Source organism: Martes martes (assembly GCF_963455335.1).
Source record: "Martes martes genome assembly, chromosome: 17".
In the NCBI taxonomy this organism is placed as follows: Eukaryota; Metazoa; Chordata; class Mammalia; order Carnivora; family Mustelidae; genus Martes; species Martes martes.
The window spans coordinates 56352740-56373757 of NC_137905.1; the positions used below are offsets into that span (position 1 = coordinate 56352740).

The 21018-nt window shown below is 48.9% G+C and overlaps 1 protein-coding gene across 1 annotated transcript; it reads right to left on the reverse strand.

The window, feature by feature from the left end:
- Window positions 1-513: 513 nt before the first annotated feature.
- Window positions 514-19411, reverse strand: LOC308358436 (leukocyte immunoglobulin-like receptor subfamily A member 6; the record flags this gene model as incomplete). The annotated part of the gene is made up of 10 exons (XM_080828615.1): window positions 514-861; window positions 3029-3328; window positions 3636-3917; window positions 4147-4446; window positions 4608-4886; window positions 6214-6356; window positions 8511-8613; window positions 9199-9483; window positions 9665-9700; window positions 19333-19411. 10 exons carry the CDS (start codon window positions 19409-19411, stop codon window positions 719-721), a joined length of 1950 nt encoding a protein of 649 aa, XP_080684741.1. The 3' UTR covers window positions 514-718.
- Window positions 19412-21018: the final 1607 nt, after the last annotated feature.

The following is a 21018-nucleotide window of genomic DNA, read 5'->3' on the forward strand; positions in this document are numbered from 1 at the left end:
ACTTCCTAACTCTGCATTCAGTGAATTCCCACAGTCGGCTTCAACGTGGCCACAGACAGTATTTTCACCAAAGAAAGCAATAAAGGCCTTAAATCTGGACTATTGCAAAAATGGCATTTTCTTAAAGCCAGTTGACCCACAGCTTGTGGTTCTCACTACACACACTGGATGCTCATCCCAAGTGATGGTACCTCTGGAGAAACTGTATCGGTTATCATGTGATGAAGAGAGAATGTCTTGTGGGTCCAGATCCTCTTTTACAGAATGATTTTCGACGTAATTTTTTCCAAACTGGACTTGCTGTGCAACCATCTGTTCAGTATTTTAAACAGAATCTCTGTTCTGAGCTGAGGAGTACACACGCCGGGGAATAGAGGAAAAAGCATTCCATGAAACTGGACCAGAGAAAAAGGGCGGACCCAGAGCTACTCGGGGGATTAGCCTCAAGTCATAGGGTTGAGGAAGGAAGGAAGCCAGTCCAGAAAGTGTCAAGGAAAAGCACGACGGAGAAGTACTGGGGAGAGAAATTACCATAGTTTAATTGCCAAAGAGGCACCATAGCACCAACCCAGACATTTTCCTGCCCCCAAACCATGTTAACACCCAGAATATTGTCAGTAGAATGTTTCCCCAACTTATGCGCAGATATTCTTCCAGAATCTCTTGGTATCATCAATTCCATTTTCAAAGTTCTACGTCCCTGTCCGTCTTCTCGCTCTCACGTGTATGTCCCGGCTGCATCTTGGGGTCTTTCCTGATGGTGCCGAGCTTGAAAGAGCAGCACCCCGAGAACCGTCAGGATCAGGGCAGAGATCCCCAACCGGATGAGATTCTCCACTGTGTAATCTTGGCTGTTTGACGCTAGAGACCGTGGACAAAGAGATTGTGGTGGTCAGAGCGTGTTGACAGGACCCTGGCATCCTACATGTCCAGCTTCCTGCATTTATTGACAGGATGTGTCCCTGTGAGCCCCTCATGTAACTCAGAATTTCTCCTTATTCATCCATTCTGGAGGGTGACTTGTTTTCTGGTTCTCTGAGGGCACCAGCTACACCTGAGAGGCAAACACAGAGCCTGTGGTTGGGGAGACATAGAAAAACTTAAGTAATCTCTTTTTTCCTCTCCAGGGAGTCCCTGAAACTTGCTAATACCATCTCCGTCCCTTAAGGTGAGCATCTCTAGGGTCTCACCTTCCACCTAATTAGGAGGCAATAATAAACATGGGAAGCTTCCTTTTTATCCTGAGGACCAGGAACATGGAGGAGTAAAAAGCAGGGTCCACCTTTTCATTCCTGCACATCAGCCAGCTCCGTCTGGTCCCTGAGTTGGGATTATATATTTCTACATCACTTTCCATCTTTATCTATACATGTGTTCTTTTTTAAGATTTTATTTATTTATTTGAGAGAGAGACAGTAAGAGAGAGCATGAGCGAGGAGAACATCAGAGAGATAAGCAGACTCCCCGTGGAGCTGGGAGCCCGATGCGGGACTCGATCCCGAGACTCCAGGATCATGACCTGAGCCGAAGGCAGTCGTCCAACCAACTGAGCCACCCAGGCGTCCCTACATGTGTTCTTTTTTGAAAATAACATGTGATCTGACGAACATTGGCTGTTATCCACAATGAATGAATCATTGAACATTACACCAAACACTAATAATGTACTTCTATGTTGGCTAATTGAACTTTATAAAAATAAATGTTGGATTATATAGCACACATCAGGTATTTTTCTATGAGTAAGGATTTCCATAATTCACATCGCTGCTAATCATTCACTCAATGTGTTGTCTAGATATGAAGGTGGATGAGAAACAGGCAAAAAACCCCCTCCCTGATTAAAGATAAAAGAAAAAACTGAGATGGGCACATGGACGAACATACAGAGATCTGTCTTGGAGTATCCAGAAATACCAGGTAACTCTAGGACTGGGGAGGGAACGCTAGACATGAATTCTTATGGAAGATGTTTTGGAGGATGGCCAGATCTGGCTGACACCTTGGTGCTCTTGGAAATTGGGCAGAAATCCAGCCTTTCTCTCTTTCCTTTAACATCATGCCAGGAGTTACTGATGGAGAAAGGGCTCGTTCAGATACAGAAGTCCCAAGAAAGAGGAATTCTAGAACATCTTCCAGAGAATTCCCTGGTACCAAATTTCCAATCTGCTTTAGTCTTTTGAAATGCAGGGTAGGATTCAACCTTTGGTAACTGGGAGAACAAAGTCTCAGATATGAATGGAATTTTGTCAGTGTCTCAGTCAGGAGTGGCCGATCCAGCTCAGCTCGAGCTGTGGCTTCCAGGGACTCCCCAGCCCCCCGACCTGAAGATGAGAGTCACCCTTTACTGTGCTCTACCTACGGTGGGCCTGGTTCCACAGGTGCTGCGATAGTCTGACTTTCTACATAGCAGCACCACGGACAGAGACAGCCAGGTCTTCTCTGCACCTGACCTGGGCTTCCTCAGGCTTTTCCTCTCCCACTAACACACAGTTGCCCCCATGATCTCAATATGGCTGGAGACACGAGGCAACTCTCTTCAAATGCCCCCAACCCCCATCTCCAGGTCCGGTGGGAACAACCCCTGTGTAAATATATGAAGTGCAGAGGATCAACTTAGTTCAGCCCAGGACTGGAGAGGTTGTGTGTGCTCTAGGCTAAGAGGACTCTGTTCCCAGCAGACGTGAAGATCGTCTGTGGGGTGCGGGAGTGAAGACTCCAAATGCTGCTTGGAAGAAGGGGGTGCTGTGGGGCTGTCCCACTCAGTCCTACTGCTTCTTGTTGCTGCTTGTCTTTTATACGCTTTTGTCTCCTCCCTGCACTCACCTAGTCCTGCCTCTGTCCCTCTTGTCAGGGTAAGACAAGGAGAGGGCATGGCACTCTCCGTCTTTTCATCCCCCAGAGGGGTAACCCAGTGGCTGAGCTCCCTGTTGTTCCCTCCTTCCCCTCCCAGGCCAGAGCTCTCCAGAGACAGGACTGTGTCTCGAGCATCAGAGCACTCAATGGACATGGGGTGTGGGCGCCTCACCTGAGACCAGGAGCTCCAGGGGGTCACTTGGCTGTGACAACAGGTAGGGGTAGTTGCTGTGTGAGCCGTAGCACCGGTAGGTCCCCTGGAGGTCTGAAGTCATGGGACTCAGGGTAAAGTTGACCTGAGAAGGTATTGCTGTGTCCTGCGGACGAAGGACCTGGGGAGGAGCGAGGGACCCCTCCTTGGACAGGTGGAAGGTATCAAACCACATCTCTGAGCGACACTGCAGGGTCACGTTCTCTCCCCAGAACACTGAAGTCCCCGGCTGGGCTGAGAGGGACGGTTTCACATACATTCCTGGGGGAGAGGAAGGTCGTGACATGTGAAGAGCCACCCCCTCCCCACATGCCCTTGACCCTGGCTGGGGGGTCACCATCCTCTCCCAGGGACTCTGTGTGGGACCTCTCTCAGCACCTCCCGTCTCTCTGAATGGGTGTCCTTTATCTCCATGGCCCTCACTGTCCCTTTCTCAGTCCCTGTCTCTAGACCACATCCCCACCTCAGCCTGTGCTCCTGGCCCTCTCCCTAGACCCCATCACCCAGGGGCAACCGTGGTCCCAGGCCCTGAGCAGACAGTTAGCACATGGGTCAGGGGGCTCCTCACCTGTGATCAGGACACCCAGAGGGGCACTGGGGGCCGACCAGGTGGACGAGAGCTTGTGCCCACAGTAGCATCGGTACCGGCCCCCGTGGATCTGGCTCACAGGGCCCAGGGGGAAGTTGGGGCTGGGTTGCCCTTCTAGACGCTGGGGAGCTCCGAGCTCCTCGTCCTTGGTCAGAGCGAATCTGTCAAACCCAGTCTCTGAGCGACACTGGAGGGTCAGGCTGACTCCAGACTGCACCAGGGAGCCCGGCTGGGCCGAGAGGGAGGGCGCCCTGTAGACACCTGGACAGCAGGGGACAGTGGTACTGGGGACGCACTCCCCGCATTGGCCCAGGGCCTGCAGTGAGGCTCTCCTGGGCCCCTCCTCCCCAAGTTCTCCCACCTGTGGTTCTGGCCCCGGGAGGACAGTGTCACCCACCCCCCATCAACCCCAGGGTTCCACTGGGTATATGGCTTAGGTCAGTCATCTGGGCCCAGGAGGTAGAGTGGGGTGAGGCAGGGGCCCCCTCACCTGTGACCTGAAGGTGCAGAGGGTCACTGGGCTGTGACCACGAATCCGGGTATGACTCGGGAGAAACGTAGCATCTGTAGGTCCCCGCATGGGAGGTATTCACGGGGCCCACGTGGAATAGACCCTTCCCCTTCTCACGACGGAACGTCCACTCCAGGTGTTGGGACGCATCAGCCCCCCGCTCCTTCAGCAGATGGAATGACCCCCGTGGCCACGATGAGCTACAGGAGAGGGACACGTTCCCTCCCAAGGCCACCACAGGGCCTGGGTTGGCTGAGAGGGAGGGTGCGTCATACTTTCCTGAGGGAGAAAGAGGGAGCTGGTTACAGGGTCCATCACCCCACGGACCCCAGGGACCCCATGTACTGTGGGCTGTGAGCGAGGGTCCCCCTGAAGCCACATTCCATTCTCTTCTGCCTGGAGGAGGGGCCCAGGGGGAGGAGACCAGCTCCTGCCCTCACCTGTCATCACCAGGGGCAGGTAGTCACTCAGCTGTGACCAGCTCTCCCCACTCTGATATGCACAATGGTATCGCCCTACATCGTGTGAGCTCATGGATGTAATGGAGAAACCGGCCTTGTTCCTGGAATCCCATGAGAAATTCAAGGGCACAGACACCCTGTCTTTATACAGATAGTAGCCGTCAGCCTGCAGAGACGCCTGACACCAGATGGTCACTCGGCTCCCCTTGGTGACCATGGGGCTGGGATCAGCCCAGATGGAGGGTTTGGGGAGGGTCCCTGGAAAGGAATCAGACGGGGAGTTGCAAGGGAGGCTCCTCTCCTCTCAGCTTCCCACCTGTCACCCCAAGGCCCCTCCCACACAAGTCACCATCAGCCCTGACCCTCTGTGCCCCCTGGCTGCTTAGGGGGTCGTTGGTGGAGACAGGAGATTTGGGAAGACTCACCCGTCCGTTCCTGGTCCCACAGGTCCCAACACAACCCTGGAAGAGAGATCCCATGAGTGCCTCCCACACCCTCATGCAGCTGCTCTAGGTCTGGTCTGGGCCCCTGGGTGCTGGCGTCACATCTGGGGCTGAGCACGTGCCTCCCCCCAGATGTTCTGCCCCTACTGATCCTCCCAGTCCTGAGGTCTCCCAGGGACCAGGACCTGGGGGCAGGAAGGGGAGCGACCCCATCCCTCCTCTTTTCCAGAAAGCTCACCGAGGCAGAGAATAGCAGTGAGGGTCAGGGTCCTGGTGCTGTCTCCCATGGTCCCCAGCCGTGCAGACAGCTTATAAAGTCCTCAGCGTGTGCCGGACGGACAGATGCATGGGGTGTGGTACAACCCAGGCCCCGAGTTCCTCATCACGGGTCCTAGAGGTGGGGCCTCACAGGAAGGGGAAGAGCCCCCGCCAGGGCCTCTCTCTCCCTGAAGGGTGACCCGAGAGCAGCAGGTCCTGGGATCTTCGGACCAGACTGAGTCTCGCCAGACCCCCCTCTCTCTGCTTCCTCCCCAGCAAGCCCAAGTCTAGCGAGCAACTGGTTCCAGCACTCGAGGCTGGGGGAGGTAGGGCAGGGCCTGGGAATCAGCCCCATTTCAGTTCTGCTTCTGCCCCGCCTCACACAGAGCCTTCTGTCCTGGGCTGAGACACTTCCCTTTCCTGAGCTTCTGTCAATGCAAGTTTTCGTCCTTCCTCCCACCGCGCTGGCAATCAGCCCCTGTTTAGTGAGCAGTGGCCACATCCGGTCATGGTGCCAGGCATGGGGACTCATTGGTGAGGCGACAGTCTCATTCCTTCCCTGGATGCACGGGGCTGTGACAGTGACATCAGACAATACAAACCCTTGAGAAAGGGAAATTAGGCTATAGTTTTGGTAAACTGTAGAGGAGGAGAGAAACCGAGGACAGAGAGGCTCAGAGCCAGGTGGACATCTCGCAAGCTTAGTCACTGGTGGTGGGGACCCTCCGGGATGGCGAGTCCAACACAAGACAGGGCGAGCACAAATGTGGTGAGTGGCGTCATCCTTGCCCAAGATGCTGAACTCTCCTGGAACTGCTTCCTCAGGGAATGGGGACCCGCTCCCACACAGGCTCTTACTGCCCCGCACGTGTTCTGGATTTTACCTGCAGGAGCAGGAAAATCGTCAGCAAGGTAACGTGTGAACAGATGCTGCTGTGAGGAGATCGCCACTAGGGAGCCCGAGTTCTGCGGCAGGAGGGTATGGTACTCAGCAGCGATGACACCCTCATTTTCAATGGCTGCCTGCCTGGTGAGTTGACAACCGGCGTTCTAAGTGGTGTTTGTGAGCCGCTCACAGAATCCCAGGAACATAAATACACACACAGATGGTAGGAAGCATCCGTGCTGGTTCTTTTTTTGTTTTTATGGCCTAGGAGGTTTGGAAGGAGTCTGCTCTGTTGAGATCATCTCCACCATCACTTCCGCGGAAGACACGCATGTGGTTATGACTCTGTGTGTGTGTGTGTGTGTGTGTGTGTGTGTGTGTGTGTGTGTGTGTGTGTTGTGTAGAGAGGAGGTAGTGAACTGGAATGAGCTTGCTTGTGGGGAGGAGAGGGCCCTGCTGGGGTTGGAGAGGGTAGCTCAGCCTGGTTGTCAGCCCGTGAAGGGTCAGGTGTAGAGACTGGGTGTCATTGGAGTAAGGCAGAGACAGGTGGGCGGGATTTGTGCAGGGGAGGGGCAGTGATGAGTAGGTATGGAGCCATGAGAGTAAGACCTTTCTTCAGTGAGTCAGGGCCTGGAGGAGAAGCAAGAGAGAAAGGCTGGTAGGGTGGCTCCAACAGGACGTCTCCAGTCTCCACTGATCCTGACTGCAGTGTGGATGGGTTTATGGAAGGACGGCTCAGGGAAAGACTTTGTGGAGACGTCATCGTGTGTTTATTTGACCGGAGGAGCCGTTGGGGCTATCCAGGATGGGTGACCCCAGAGAAGGCTGGGAAACATGTTTCTAGACTCAACTGACTCACAGAGGGAACCACCACTTGGCTCTGGACTTGGATTTGTGTTTCTTTTCTTCACACATTATCTCTCTATCACGTTCTCTGTTTCTGGGACAGCACTACCTTCTCCAGCAAAACCCGAGTCGTTCCTGCCTCCTCACGGCCTCTTGTCCCCCAGGCATTAGCTCTTCTAGATTCTGCCTCCATGCTTTGTGCAAACCAGTAGGTGACCGCAGTTAATGCTTGTTAACCCATCGTCTGCTGGTGGACATTTGATTGCCACCACCTTTTGTCCTTGTGAATCCTTCTATGAACTCACTGGCATAGTGTCTCCTCAATTACGTGGATACAATTCTCCTTCATGTCGCTTTTCATTGTGGTAATAAGAGAGCTTCACACAAGATCTACCCTCTTGACAGATTTGTCAGGACCCCTTGTTCGCTCTAAGCGTGGGGTTGTATCGGGATCTCCAGGACTGTCTATCTTGCAGAACTACAACTTAGGCCCAGAAGTGGAATTTGTTAGTAACACAGTACTTCTGGGCTCACGTTTTTAAGGATCTGGAATCTCTCAATTTCATGGGCCTGTGTGCTCCTGTCCCTCCCACGACTGATAGCACACGGTAACTATTCACATCTCATCTGGAGTCCTGGACCCTCAGTCCAAACTGGGCCAAGAGAAATAGAAGTAATCATTCCACATAAAATGCGAGGAAACCTGGGTGCACTTTAGGGCTATCAGAGTGTCATTAATGGGTTTTATGTTGATTTGTACTGTTTTGTGACATCAGTACGGCGCATTCCTTGTCATTGGGCACCTCATGGTGGGACCCTGAAGTTGCCTATGAAGGGAGGAGTTACACAAGTTATACTGGTCAACGCCAAGAGCCAGCATTTTGCACATGGGTTTCTTGGAGGCAGCACACACAGGCCATCTGGTGGACGTGAAGGATGCACGGAGGGTGTGGGGGCATCTCCTGGATTTATCCCTTTCAGGCTGCATCTTTTGATGCCAATTTGTGATTCATTCAAACAGCCTCCATTATTTGACATGAGAGTTGGAGACCCCTTCATGTCCCTCAAGGTGTATGGTGATTACAAGGGAGGAAAATGGGAAAATGCATTAACTGAAATTGGAACCAGAGCATGGCAGTGTATGGAGATGTGGACTGAAGTCTGCCATGTCGGTGTCAGCTGCTTGGGGGAGATGAGAGCCAGTGAAGACAACTCACCAGGGGTTGGGAAGGGGAGTCCATAATTCAAAGGCAGAAGAGGGCATACATTGTCTCTGCACTGGGAGCCATGATTCCTCTCCCTCCTCACAATGACCTGCAGACAGTTCACAAGGCACATACCCCACATGCTCTTCCAGAACCTTCTGGGCACACAGGCTCTACTATTCTGATCGTGGCATTGTACTCTCTTGTGTTTGCCTCCTGGCTGCATCTTGGGCTCTTCTCTCACCGTACCAAGCCTGACAGAGGAGAATCCCGAGGACCACTAGGATCACAAGCAGCCATGCCCATGCGGATGAGAGCCTCCACTGTGTAATCTGGGGTGTGGGAGGCTAGGAGTTAAGGTAGAGAGGTCACAGAGGTCAGAGCAGATGAAAATCACCCAGGACCTTGGGTGTGCACCCAGGGCACCTGCCTCCCCTTGACAGCACTTAACCATCCATGCCAACCCCATACCATCCACTTCTCCCCAGCGTGGGTGTCTGCCTTGTTTTGTGACAGGCTGATGGTATCAGCTGCTTCTGAGAACCATAAAAGTATGGGGGGAAATGAGGTGCTGATGGGACTCAAACTTGTCCTCTGGGCTCTGTGTTCTTGTACCTGCCCCATTTCCTGCAGGGAACATGGCCAGGTCCAGGAAGGCTGGCGCTCTCCTTCCTTCATCAGGACGAACCTGTGGGATCCCATCCTTGAGGCACACTGGAGGGTCGCATTCCCTCCTGAGGTCACGACAGGGCTGGGCAGGGCTGAGAGGCTGGGTTTGCCCTGGGATCCTAGGAGGGCAGGAGGGGGTGGTGAGAAATGGGGCTCAGATCTCCAACAGTATCCCCAGGCTGGGCTGTAAGAGGGAGACCCCTGAGAGCCCACTCCCTTCCTGAGGGCAGAGCCTCGGGCTGGGACCCTGAGTGGGCTCACACCTGTCATCAACAGCGCCAGGGGGTCGCTGGGCTCTGACCAGCCCGTGGGACTGAGATACGCACAGCGATATCTTCCTGTATGTATAACTCTAATGTATCTGATGAAGAACTTGGCCTTGTCCCCGGGATCCAGTGGCTTCTGTCTGTCCCAGGTCTGGATCTTTCCCTCTTTAGGCAGGCGGTACTCCTGGGCCTCCAGGCCACCTTGACACCAGATGGTCACAGATGTCCCCCAGGGGATTGCAAGGCCTGGATCAGCCCAGATGGTGGGTTTGGGGAGGGTCCCTGGAAGGAAACAGAGGCTGGGACACAGACCTTCCCCACCCCCAGGACCCAGCTCAGCCCCAAGCCCCCAGACATTCCCCTCAGTCAGCCCAGAACTTCTGTTCTCCATCCCCTGCTGCCTGATGGGTGACCCCTGTCCACAGTGAGGAGGTGGGACTGGGACCCCTGGGGTCAGACTCACCTGTCTGCACCCTGGTCCTGGGGCCCTCACTCAGCCCTGGAAGAGAGTCCCTGTGAGAGGTTTGCCCTGAATCCTAGCAGGTGCCCTTCTCCTGCGAGCCTCCTGTGCCTGGGGCCTCCGACAGACCAGAGCCTGTCTTTGGGGCGGGTCCCTCCCAGACTAGGGTGTCCCCTCCCCTCCTCAGATCTCACGAGGCACAGCAGGGCCTTGGGTGGGGGTCATGGCATCTCCTCTCTGTGGTTCTGGCTGTGAAGACTTGGCTCCACTGTGACCATGGGACAGACAGACACACAGGGTGTGACCATGTGGGGACCAGTCCTGCCTGTCACAGGGTTGTCACGTCAGCAGTCCCACAAGAAGGGGAACAGCTCCTCCCCTGAGACCTGTTCTGGTGTCCATGACGGTGCAGCGGGGAACCCTGAGGCTTCCTGAGATGCCCCATCCGGGTGAGGAGACCAGGGCAGGTCCTTTCATCCCAGAGCCTCCCCCATGGGTCTCCTTTTCCCCAGCACACCCCTGGGTCCTCACCATGGATGGGTCCCCAGACCCAGAGTTGCTGTAGGGGACGTGGGTTCCTCTTGTGCTGGGGAGCTCATGTCAGCGCAGACACTCGTGTGATATCAGGTCAAGGTCATGGTGACAATGAGCCCAGAGGAGTAATACGGGCACATAGGGAAGGGAACACTACCCCGCTCATGGCCCCAGAGCGTGGGCTCTCTTTCTGTCACAGCCTCCAAGGACTTCTCTGCTTTTCCCTGACACTGTCCACCTCCGGCCTTGCTGGGAACATCCCAGACTGTCCGTCCTGGCTCCTCGGTGCCCCGTGTTCCTGGGGCAGAGCTGACCTCCTCACCCCGTGGTCCTGTGTGCGAGCATCAGGGGACGTGTATTTGGGCTAGAGCTCTGATTTTGCAGGAAAGCGGATCTTCACTGAACTATTCTCGGACCGTCCACTGCCAGCCTGACCTTGGGCAGCGTGTCCTTGCTCTGCTCCTCAGTTCCCATCCGCTGATGTCGTCCTGAACTGCACCCCCCAGAGTGAGTGTGGGGATTGGGTGTCGGGGTCGTGGGAGGGATGGAGCTGTGAGTCCAGACCAGGTAAGTCGAGCATGGGCTGGGGGGCTCGTTGTGGTGATGGGGTCCCGGGTCCAGACTTGCATCTAGATGGCTGGTCCGTGTGCCCGCCGGAGACCTTGTCTGCTCCGAATACCGGACTGCCGCTCACAGCACGTCTGAAATATGCAGACACGGAGACTTGCAGGTAAATGGGAAATGAACTTTTCCAAAAGCAGGCGGAACCCCAGCAGGGGATGCAGAGGGGTTCCCCAGGGTCCTCTCAGGGGTGAGGGCTCAGGGCTCCAGGAGAAGGTTGGGCCACAACCTCTTGTTGGCCTTGAATATACGGCCTTGAAGCCGAGCAGCTGGTGATGCCCGGCTCACTCAGGGCGGAACGCCGCACGCTTCATTTTTCCGTTATCTCCCTTTCACACCCCACCCCCAGCACCTGAGGCTACGTAGATAAGTCCTTTGAATGTGCTTGTTCAGCTATAAACTTTATACTGCTTGTCCAGACATATCCTGCCCTCCTTCTTGTCTATCTACAAGGCCTATGACTAATGTTTGACCTTCATCGGCTCTTCTGTGGGTCACTGTTTCTATCTGATAAAAGCGAGACTCAGGAGTTGCTCGGGGCAGCAGTCTTTTCTGCTGTCGTTCCCTGCTCCCTTTCTCTTGCAGCTGACTTGTTTGTGCCTCATTCTTCTCCCGTGTGCGGTCAGGAAACGGCGAGTGGCGCCCAAACAGGGACCAGAAATGAAACCTGAGAAGAAGCCCCAACGTGAGTTTTGCACGGCCGCGCCGTCTTCCCGCTGGCGAGTTGTGGGTACTTATCGCAGGGTATGGGGAATCTAGAGAGCACGAACGATTATTGCCCTCACATTTGCTTACTGAGACGGCTCCTAAAGGCGGGAGGAGCAGAAGTCAGCGAGGGCCAACTTGTGGAGCTTTTAAGAGTAGTTAAGGAGCATTGCTCCTGGTTCCCTATATTAGGGACTTTAGATTTACAAACATGGGAAAAAGTAGGTCATGAGTTAAAACTCTCGTATACTAAAGGAAAGCCTATTCCAGTTACTATATGGCGTACTTGGACCCTCATTCACTCCATTTTGGAGGCTTTACAAAGCCCTGATTTGGAGAGCGATAATGAATGTTCAGGAGAAACTAAAAAAGGGGAACCTGAACACACCATCCAGGAGGAGAAGGAAATTACTAAGGCCACCGTAAAGGAATATATAAAGGAGGAATCTCCTCCTCCTCCTCCAATAACAGAACAAAAGGTACAAATGGCACTGCCGCCATCGGCTCCATCATTCTATAAGAAGGCACCCTTTAGTAAAAAAGATGAAAAATCCATGCTATCAGCCATTCAAAAAGGCCTCCTTGAAGCACAGCGAGTGGGAGATCTAGATGCCTGACATTTTAATTTCCTGGTTATTATTAAAGAACGTGTCCTTCCAGGACATGACCCTAACAACCCCAATGGTATCTATGAGGCCAAGCATGAGCCATTTCCCTTCAAATTATTGAAGAAACTAAAACAAGCAGTACACAACTATGGAGTTAATTCTCCATTTACAACGGGAATCATTCAAGCATCGCAGAAGGCAATCGACTTATTCTGATCGATTAGTCCTTGTTAGCAAAAACAGTTCTATCTTCAAGGGAGTTCTTGCCATTTAAAACATGGTGGCAAGGTCATGCAGAAGCAGCAGCTGCCCACAGCAGAGCTAGCAATGTTCCCATTTCCACGGAGCAGCTCGTGGGTCTCGGGCCATGGGCCCAGGTGCGAGACCAGGTACTAATGAATGATCAAGCTATTGAGCAGCTCCAGCATCGCTGTTTGAGAGCCTGGGAGAGAATAGAATCCCAAGGAGAGAAGTGCTCTTCTTTTCAAAAGGTGGTACAGGGTCCGAAAGAACCCTATGCTGATTTTATTGTGAGATTACAAGAGGCTATTAGAAGACAGATAAATAATCTTGAGGCTGCGGATACCATTCTTCAGCTGCCGGCATATGAGAATGCTAATTCTGATTGTAAGAAACTGATATCACCCCTTAAAGGCAAGGGGACACTGACGGATTCTATTAAGCTCTGCCAAGGAGTAGGAACAGAGACCTATAAAGCTGATTTGTTGGCTCAAGGAATGGCTGCTCTGACCACAGGAAAATTTCAAGGACAGTGTTTCAACTGTGGGCAAGCAGCGCAGACTAAAGTTCAATGCAGACAAAGAGGAAAATTCCCTCTGCACAATGTAAAAAATAAAACACCTGGTCTCTGTCCCAAATGTAAAAGGGGAAATCACTGGGCAAGTCAATGTCGTTCCAAATTTAGCAAGGATGGATCCCCCCTTCAGGGAAACTTATTTGGGGGCAAGCCTCAGCCCCGAAAAACAAGAGGAGGCCAATCTCCCTTAACGCCCAGCTTTCAAACAAATGTACCATTTTAAATTTATTACTTGCCACAACTGGTAGTGCTGGATTACATATCCCCATTCCCAAAGATTATCTCTTAATGCCTGCCAAGCTTCCCGCTAAAATTCCAACTAATATTTATGGCCCTTTACCGAAGGGAACCACTGGGTTACTTTTGCAGGAGATCTGGCCTTACTTCAAAGGGAGTGCTAGTTCACACCGGCGCTATTGATTCAGATTATACTGCTGAAATTTCAGTGACGTTAACTACTGCAGCTCCACACCATTTTCAAAAAGGAGACTGCATTGTCCAGTTGCTACTTGGGCCCTATCTCCAGGGTCAATCTAAAAACAAACAAAGAAACTCCAATGGGTTTGGAAGCACTGGGAAAACTGGAGCATATTTGACTGAGAACATTTATCAAGATAGACCAACTTGTCATCTTAAAATACAAGGAAAGGAATTTTCAGGTCTAACTGATACTGGAGCTGATGTCTCTAGCATAAGCCCATTACATTGGCCTAAAAAATGACCACATAATTCCTCTTCTGTCACTATTATGGGATTAGGATAGGCTGGTTATGTGTGTCAGAGCTCCAGTATTCTTTCCTGTTAAGGACCTGAGGGTCAAAAGGGTTATCTGCAGCCATATATTGTAGACTTACCCATTAACCTTTGGGGGCAAGACTTACTAAATCAATGGGAATCCTCTCTGGTTATACCTTCCCCTAAGGAGGATTCCCAGATTTTTCACTGAGGGCCACTGCTCCTGAACCCCTTAATTTACATTGGAAGAATGACAAACCTATTTGGGTGGAGCACTGGCCCTTAACAGAAGAGAAACTACTTACTTTACAAGCCCTAGTTGAGGAACAGATAAGAAAAGGGCATATTGAAGAATCTCACAGTCCTTGGAATTCACCGGTCTTTGTTATTAAGAGAAATCAGGAAAATGGAGAATTTAACAGACCTTCATATGTTTAATTCTGTTATCCAACCCATGGGGTCTCTCCAACCTGGATTGCCTTCGCCTAATCTAGTCCCACGTGAATGGCCAATAATTATCATAGATTTACAGGATTGCTTGTATACTCTACCACTTGCTAAGGAAGACTGTCCCCGTTTTGCTTTCACTATTCCCAGTGTAAATTTAAAAGAACCAGCCAAACGATATCAATGGAGAGTTCTACCACAGGGAATGTTAAATAGCCCCACTATCTGTCAGGAGTATGTGGCAAAAGTTATACAGCTGGTTAGAAATCAATTTCCACAAATTTATCTCATCCATTATATGGATAATATATTACGTGCAGCCTCTGATAACATGCAATTGCAGGATGCATTTAAAATGCTTCAATTACAATTTGAAAAATACAAACTAATTATAGCTCTGGAAAAAATACAAGTCACCACACCTTTCTCATATTTGGGGTTCATTATGGATAGGACCTCACTTAAACCACAGAAAGTTCAAATCCGTAGAGATAAAATTACAACCTTGAATGCTTTGCAAAAATTATTCTGAGACATTAATTGGATAAGACCTAAAACTGGAATTCCCGCCTATGCTTTGCAGCATCTATTTGCCTCTTTAAAGGGAGATCCTAATTTAAACAGCCCTAGGACCCTAACAAAAGAGGCCTTAAAAGAATTACAATTTGTTGAAATCCAGATTCAATCAATGCAAACAGATAGAGTCCAACCTGAGATACCATTAGATCTTCTCACTTTTCATACCCCACCTACATCCATGGGATTAATTATTCAGGAAAAACTAATCATAGAATGGGTTTTTCTTCCAAATAATACCGTTAAAACACTCACTACTTACATAGACCATATTGGCAGCATTATTCAATTAGAAAGAAAAAGAACTTGCCAAATACAGGGGTATGATCTGCAAGTTATTGTTCTGCCTTTAAATAAGACACAAATTGAAACAGCATTCCAAAATAATTTAAACTGGCAAATTGCCCTTAGTGGCTTTCCTGGAAACACTTCTTCTCATTATCCCTCTTTACCTGTTGTTTCCTTTTTAAAATATACTGCTTTTGTCCTTCCTAAAATTACTTCTAAAAATCCAATAACAGATGCCCCTACTTTTCTGACGGCTCTGTCAAAGGCAAAGCCTGTTATAATGGTCCTACCTCGAAGGTCATATCTGCTACCCGTCTCTCAGCACAGAAATCAGAATTAATGGTGGTTATTACATTGTTTCAAGATGTCTCTTCTGCATTTAATCTGTTATCTGATTCTTTGTATACAGTGTATGTTTTACAGCATATTGAAACTGCTACTATTTCTACTTCTGATGTCTCCCTCCACTCCTTATTTCATCATTGACAAACCCTCATCCATCAGTGCTCTGCTCCTTTCTATGCTACTCATATCCGAAGTCACACCGGCCTTCCTGGGCCGTTAACCAAAGGGAATGAAATAGCTGATTCTCTTGTTTTCTCGGCTTTTCAGGAAGCTTCCGATTTTCACTCTCTTACACATGTAAGCCAAAAAGGACTTCAACACAAATTCCCTATCACCAAGGAACAAGCAAATTCTATTGTCCACTCCTGCCCTTCTTCTGCTGCCATCAACCTGCCTACACAGCCAGTGGCTATCAACACATGAGGCGTAACAGCCAATGAAATATGGCAGATGGATGTTACTGACATCCCTTCACTTGGGAAACAATCCTTTGTTCATGTTACCATAGATACACATTCTTGCTTCATATGGGCTACAGCTCAAACAGGAGAAACTGCTGCACATGTTATCAGACATCTCCACTCTGCCTTTGCAGTCATGGGAATTCCCAAAGCTATAAAAACTGATAATGCACCTGCTGATGTTTCCAGTAAGCTTCAATCCTTCTGTAATTTGTGAAATATTAAACATTCCACTGGCATCCCATATAATCCTCAAGGACAAGGAATTGTAGAGCGGGCTAATCAAATATTAAAATTACAGCTTCATAAACAAAAAGAGAAAATACAAGGTCCTCCTCAAAGAAATATTAGCACAACTTTCATTTACTCTTAATTTTTTGAATCGTGATGATAAAAACACTGCAGCAATAGAAAGACATTTTAGTAAACAAAAACAAGACAAAACCTATCCTCCAACCTGGTGGAAAATTATTACTTCTAATCAATGGCTCCCTGGTAACTTAGTTACCTGGGGAAAAGGAGATGCATGTGTGTTACCCAACGAGGCCATCGAGCCCGTATGGGTGCCCTCTCATTTCATAAAGTTTTGTCATGAGCAAGAGGAAAAGATTTGGATTTGAACTGGTCCCACCCATCATCAGCTTCGAGGGTCTCACCTTAAAGAGCACTCAAATCACAATACCTGGGACAGACAGAGCAAAGATTCCAACTTGGGGCCAGATAAAGAAGCTGACCAAGAAAGCAGAGGAAGTTCTGGAGAATGAGCAGCGTCCTTTCACCCCTAACAACATGGTGGTAACTATGATGGCAGCCGTACGGATGGTAGCCGTACGGATGTTACGCACAAATAAATGGATGTTATGCACAAATAAATAACTTTACTTATTGGGCTTGTATACCCAATCCTCCCCTGCTCCTTCCAGTAGAGTGAGGAGAAGATATAATATCAATTTATTTGAGTGCCTCAAAATGGGTACCTGGAATTTTGGATCCTAGATTGCCGCTATTGCCACTAGAGGAGGGCACAAATATTAATCTTATCTTAGGATATCAAAATAGACCAATATGTGTCAACAATCATTCCAGTTGTCTTATCCCTGATGATCAAAGATGGTCGGTGGACTTTCCTACTGATAATTATCTGACTGAAGTTCAGTTACATTTACTCTCCACTAGAGGATTTCTAGCCAATGAATATCAGGGTCCTAGCTATAGCACCGCAGCACCCCCTATTCCTGAATGCAAACTGACACAAGTGTGGTCTGATGAGGGAATTCACCCTTTATGGGAGGATTGTCGAGCTCCTCACCCCAGTATTGTTATTAATGATTCCTATGGAATTGTGTGGGACTGGTCCCCTAAGGGGATGGCAGTCACCAATTGCACTGGGAGACCCTGCTCCTCTCACTGAAATTTGAAATGGCGAGTTTTTGATGATCTCATTTTACCACAAACCTTAACCTCAGGGGATGCCCCTCTGGCCTGGCTTGGGCAAGGACTTTCAGTGCCATCCCCTTTTGTTAATTATCATAAAAGACAAAAGAATTTGTGGAAGGTCACCACCGCTTTAAATCACATAAGAGTTTGGAACGGCTCTGACATTCATCAGTCTAATGACTATGCATTCTCTTTTTTCCTAATGAGAGAAGAATGGGTAAGAGCGTGTGTTAGAGATCCCTATGTTTTTGTTATTGGAAAAATGCCTTTTGATCATAGCAATAGAGAAATAAGCTGTCCCAGATGTAAAATGTTCACCTGTGGGGATGAGAATGTTTAGATAGACAAGTCTATCATTCTCATAGCTAGAAGAATAAGCATCTGGTTACTGGTGAAACACCACCGTGTTTGGGAAAGCTCTCCAGATAGGCATGTACTTTAAACTGGGTCCATAGAACAAAAGGATTTCTTGGGTTGCTTATAACAGCTATTTTAGGAATTATAGCCCGTACTGCTACAGCTCCCACTGCAGGAATAGCCTTGCATCAAACTGTACAAACCACACAATTTGTACAAAAGTGGCACGAGAATGCTAGCAAAGCTTGGAATCAACAAACGATCATAGATCAAAAATTAGATGAAAGGACGAATACCCAACGTTTGTAGCAACATGGACAGTACTGGAAGAGATTATGCTGAGTGAAATAAGTCAAGCAGAGAGAGTCAAGTATCATATGGTTCCACTTATTTGTGGAGCATAAGGAATAACATGGAGGACAAGGGTAGATGGAGAGGAGAAGGGAGTTGAGGGAAATTGGAAGGGGAGGTGAACCATGAGAGACTATGGACTCTGAAAAACAACCTGGGGGTTTTGAAGGGGCGGGGGGTGGGAGGTTGGGGGAACCAGGCGGTGGGTATTAGGGAGGGCACGGATTGCATGGAGCACTGGGTGTGGTGAAAAAACAATGAATACTGTTATGCTGAAAATTAAAAAAAAATAAAAAAAATTAGATGAAAGTATCTCTGATGTAGAAGCAGCCATGATATATATATATAGAGGAGATAATCTTCAAAATATTAAGCTTAGGCTTCACAATTTATGTGACTGGAATGTTTCTTTCTTCTCTTTTACTCCCTATGCCTATAATGAATCAGAAACATCATGGAGCAGGATGCACTGTCGTATCACTAATCATGATGGTGATAATATAGTTTTAGTATTAAATGACTTCAAGATACTACTCAAGGCATTACTCACTCATCACTACAATCAGTTCCAGGAGTGAGTGTTGCACAAAGGATTAACGATATTCTGTTTAATTTAAACCCCTTTACTTGGATCAAACAAACTGGTCTTGGTGTTATAGGTGGGATGATTGTTCTTTTTATTGCTATAATCCTTTTATGCTTAGTCCTCAGATGCATGCAAAAATCCCCCCAATGACTGATGGATCAAGAAGTTGCAAAATCAACTTTTCTACTTCTGCACAAACAAGCAGGGGGAAATGTAACTGTCCCTCAGAACAATGTATTACTTAAAATATAACCCGTGGGAAATTTTTCTAGTTACCAAGCATGTTTAGATATAGTCTCAAAAAAAACACATACTGGCAACAGGCCTCTAGGGGAGAGGACGATTTATGGCCTTGAAGCTGAGCAGCTGGTGATGCCCAGCTAGCTCAGGGCGGAACACCGCCTGCTTCATTTTTCCGTTATCTCCCCTTTCCCCCGGGAGAGCACCTATGGCTAATTAGATAAGTCCTTTGAATGTGCTTGTTCGACTATAAACTTTATACTGCTTGTCCAGACATATTTTGCCTTCCTTCTTGTTTATCTACAAGGCCTATGACTAGTGTTTGTCCTTCTTTGGCTCTTCTGTTGGTCACTGTTTCTATCTAATAAAAGTGAGACTGAGGAGTTGTTTGGAGCAACGGTCGTTTCTACTGTCGTCCCCTGCTCCCTTTCTCTTGCAGCTGACTTGTTTGAGCCTCATTTTTCTCCCGTGGACCATCAGGAAGCAGCAAGAAGGGATTCGGGTTTGAATCCCTTAACACCCAGAGGGGGCTTCCTCTCCTAGCACTGGAATCTGACACTCACACAAGGGGAAGTGGATGCCGAGGGCAGACACCGCTGCGGGCATGGCCACCTCGCCATGCCTAAGTCCTAGTGCAGCCATAGGACGAAGCTGTCCAGAAAATCAGGTGAGTGCAATTCAGCCTTCCAAGAAGGGGCACCACAAGAAGGAATCCTAACAAGAAAGAGCGCTACAAAAGACAACCGTAATGCTCATTAAGAATGCTCTCACGGTATGCCTGAAAATACAATGCTAGGAAGATATAGACTTACCTTAAGTGAAGACTGTGTTTAAATGTCTAAGAGAAAAGGAGGACCTTGACTTTTTGAGACAAGAGGCAATTGTAGAAATGAGTTAGAAATACTAATGATGAGGCACTGGGGTGGCTCAGGGGGTTAAAGCCTCTGCCTTCAGCTCAGGTCATGATCCCAGAGTCCTGGGATTGAGGCCCACATTGGGCTCCCTGCTCAGCCTGGTGCCTGCTTTCTCCTCTTTGCCTGCCTCTCTGCCTACTTGTGATCTTTGTCTGTCAAATAAATAAATAAAATCTTAAAAAAAAGGATACAACTGAAAAGCTGAACAGGAAGCTAGAACAGAACATTGAGGAATTTTTCCAGAAGGCGGAATATCTAGATCAGAAAAGGAAATTTCAGGCACTGGAGAGTAGAATGTGGAAAACCAAGGTCACAGGTAGCGAGTCGGGAAGAAAGACCTGATAGTGTTGTCTGCCAACGGCTTAAGAGGTAAATAGTTGAGCATTTTCCACAAATGAGGAAAGATCATTTAAATGGTGGTGGACACACATTTAAAAATAAAACCCATATCTTGATACTTCATAGTAAAATGCAGAAATCCAGGGTACATTAGCTTTTAAAATGCTACATTTTATCATACATTTCAACATGGTTCATGTTATTTGTGAATTTCACCTCAACTGAACAATATGCAATGAGGGCTGGTCTGGGCCACAAAAACTTCCTGAAACTCCTTCCTGGGAAAATGCAAATATCATTCACAAAATGAGACACTCACCCAAAGGCAGAATCAGGTGTCAGAAGATACTGAAAAATATCGCCAAGGAATTCATTATTGGGAAAGGATTTTACACGGATCCGGGTTACTAGTGAGGGCGAACATGAGAACACCGGCAGAGACAGATTCCTTTGTTCTGGGACCAGGAGACCTATCTGCCCTGTTGGGACTCCGGTCCCCTCGCTCAAGTCACCGTGTCAGGCTGTGCCTTCAGGAGAGATGGGGAGGAGCTGTGGGTTAGATCTTCAACCACCAGATGGCATTTCCTCAGTTAGGTCTTGTCCTTTCCTTGGTGTGTGAAGATGTTAAGAAATATCTAGATAAAGAAAGAAGACGGGGCGCCTGGGTGGCTCAGTGGGTTAAAGCCTCTGCCTTTGGCTCAGGTCATGATCCCAGGGTCCTGGGATCGAGCCCCGCATCGGGCTCTCTGCTCAGCAGGGAGCCTGCTTCCCCCTCTCTCTCTGCCTGCCTCTCTGCCTACTTGTGATCTTTATCTGTCAAATAAATAAATAAATAAATCTTTAAAAAAAAAAAAAAAAAGAAAGAAGACCACATCTGCCAGAGGAAATCCTAGCGGTGAATTCCGAAGTCTTCCATACCACCCCGTCCTTTCCAAACATCATATAATTGAAAAAAAGTTTTTAAGTGTAATGTCTATTTTGAAAACTTGGTTTTAC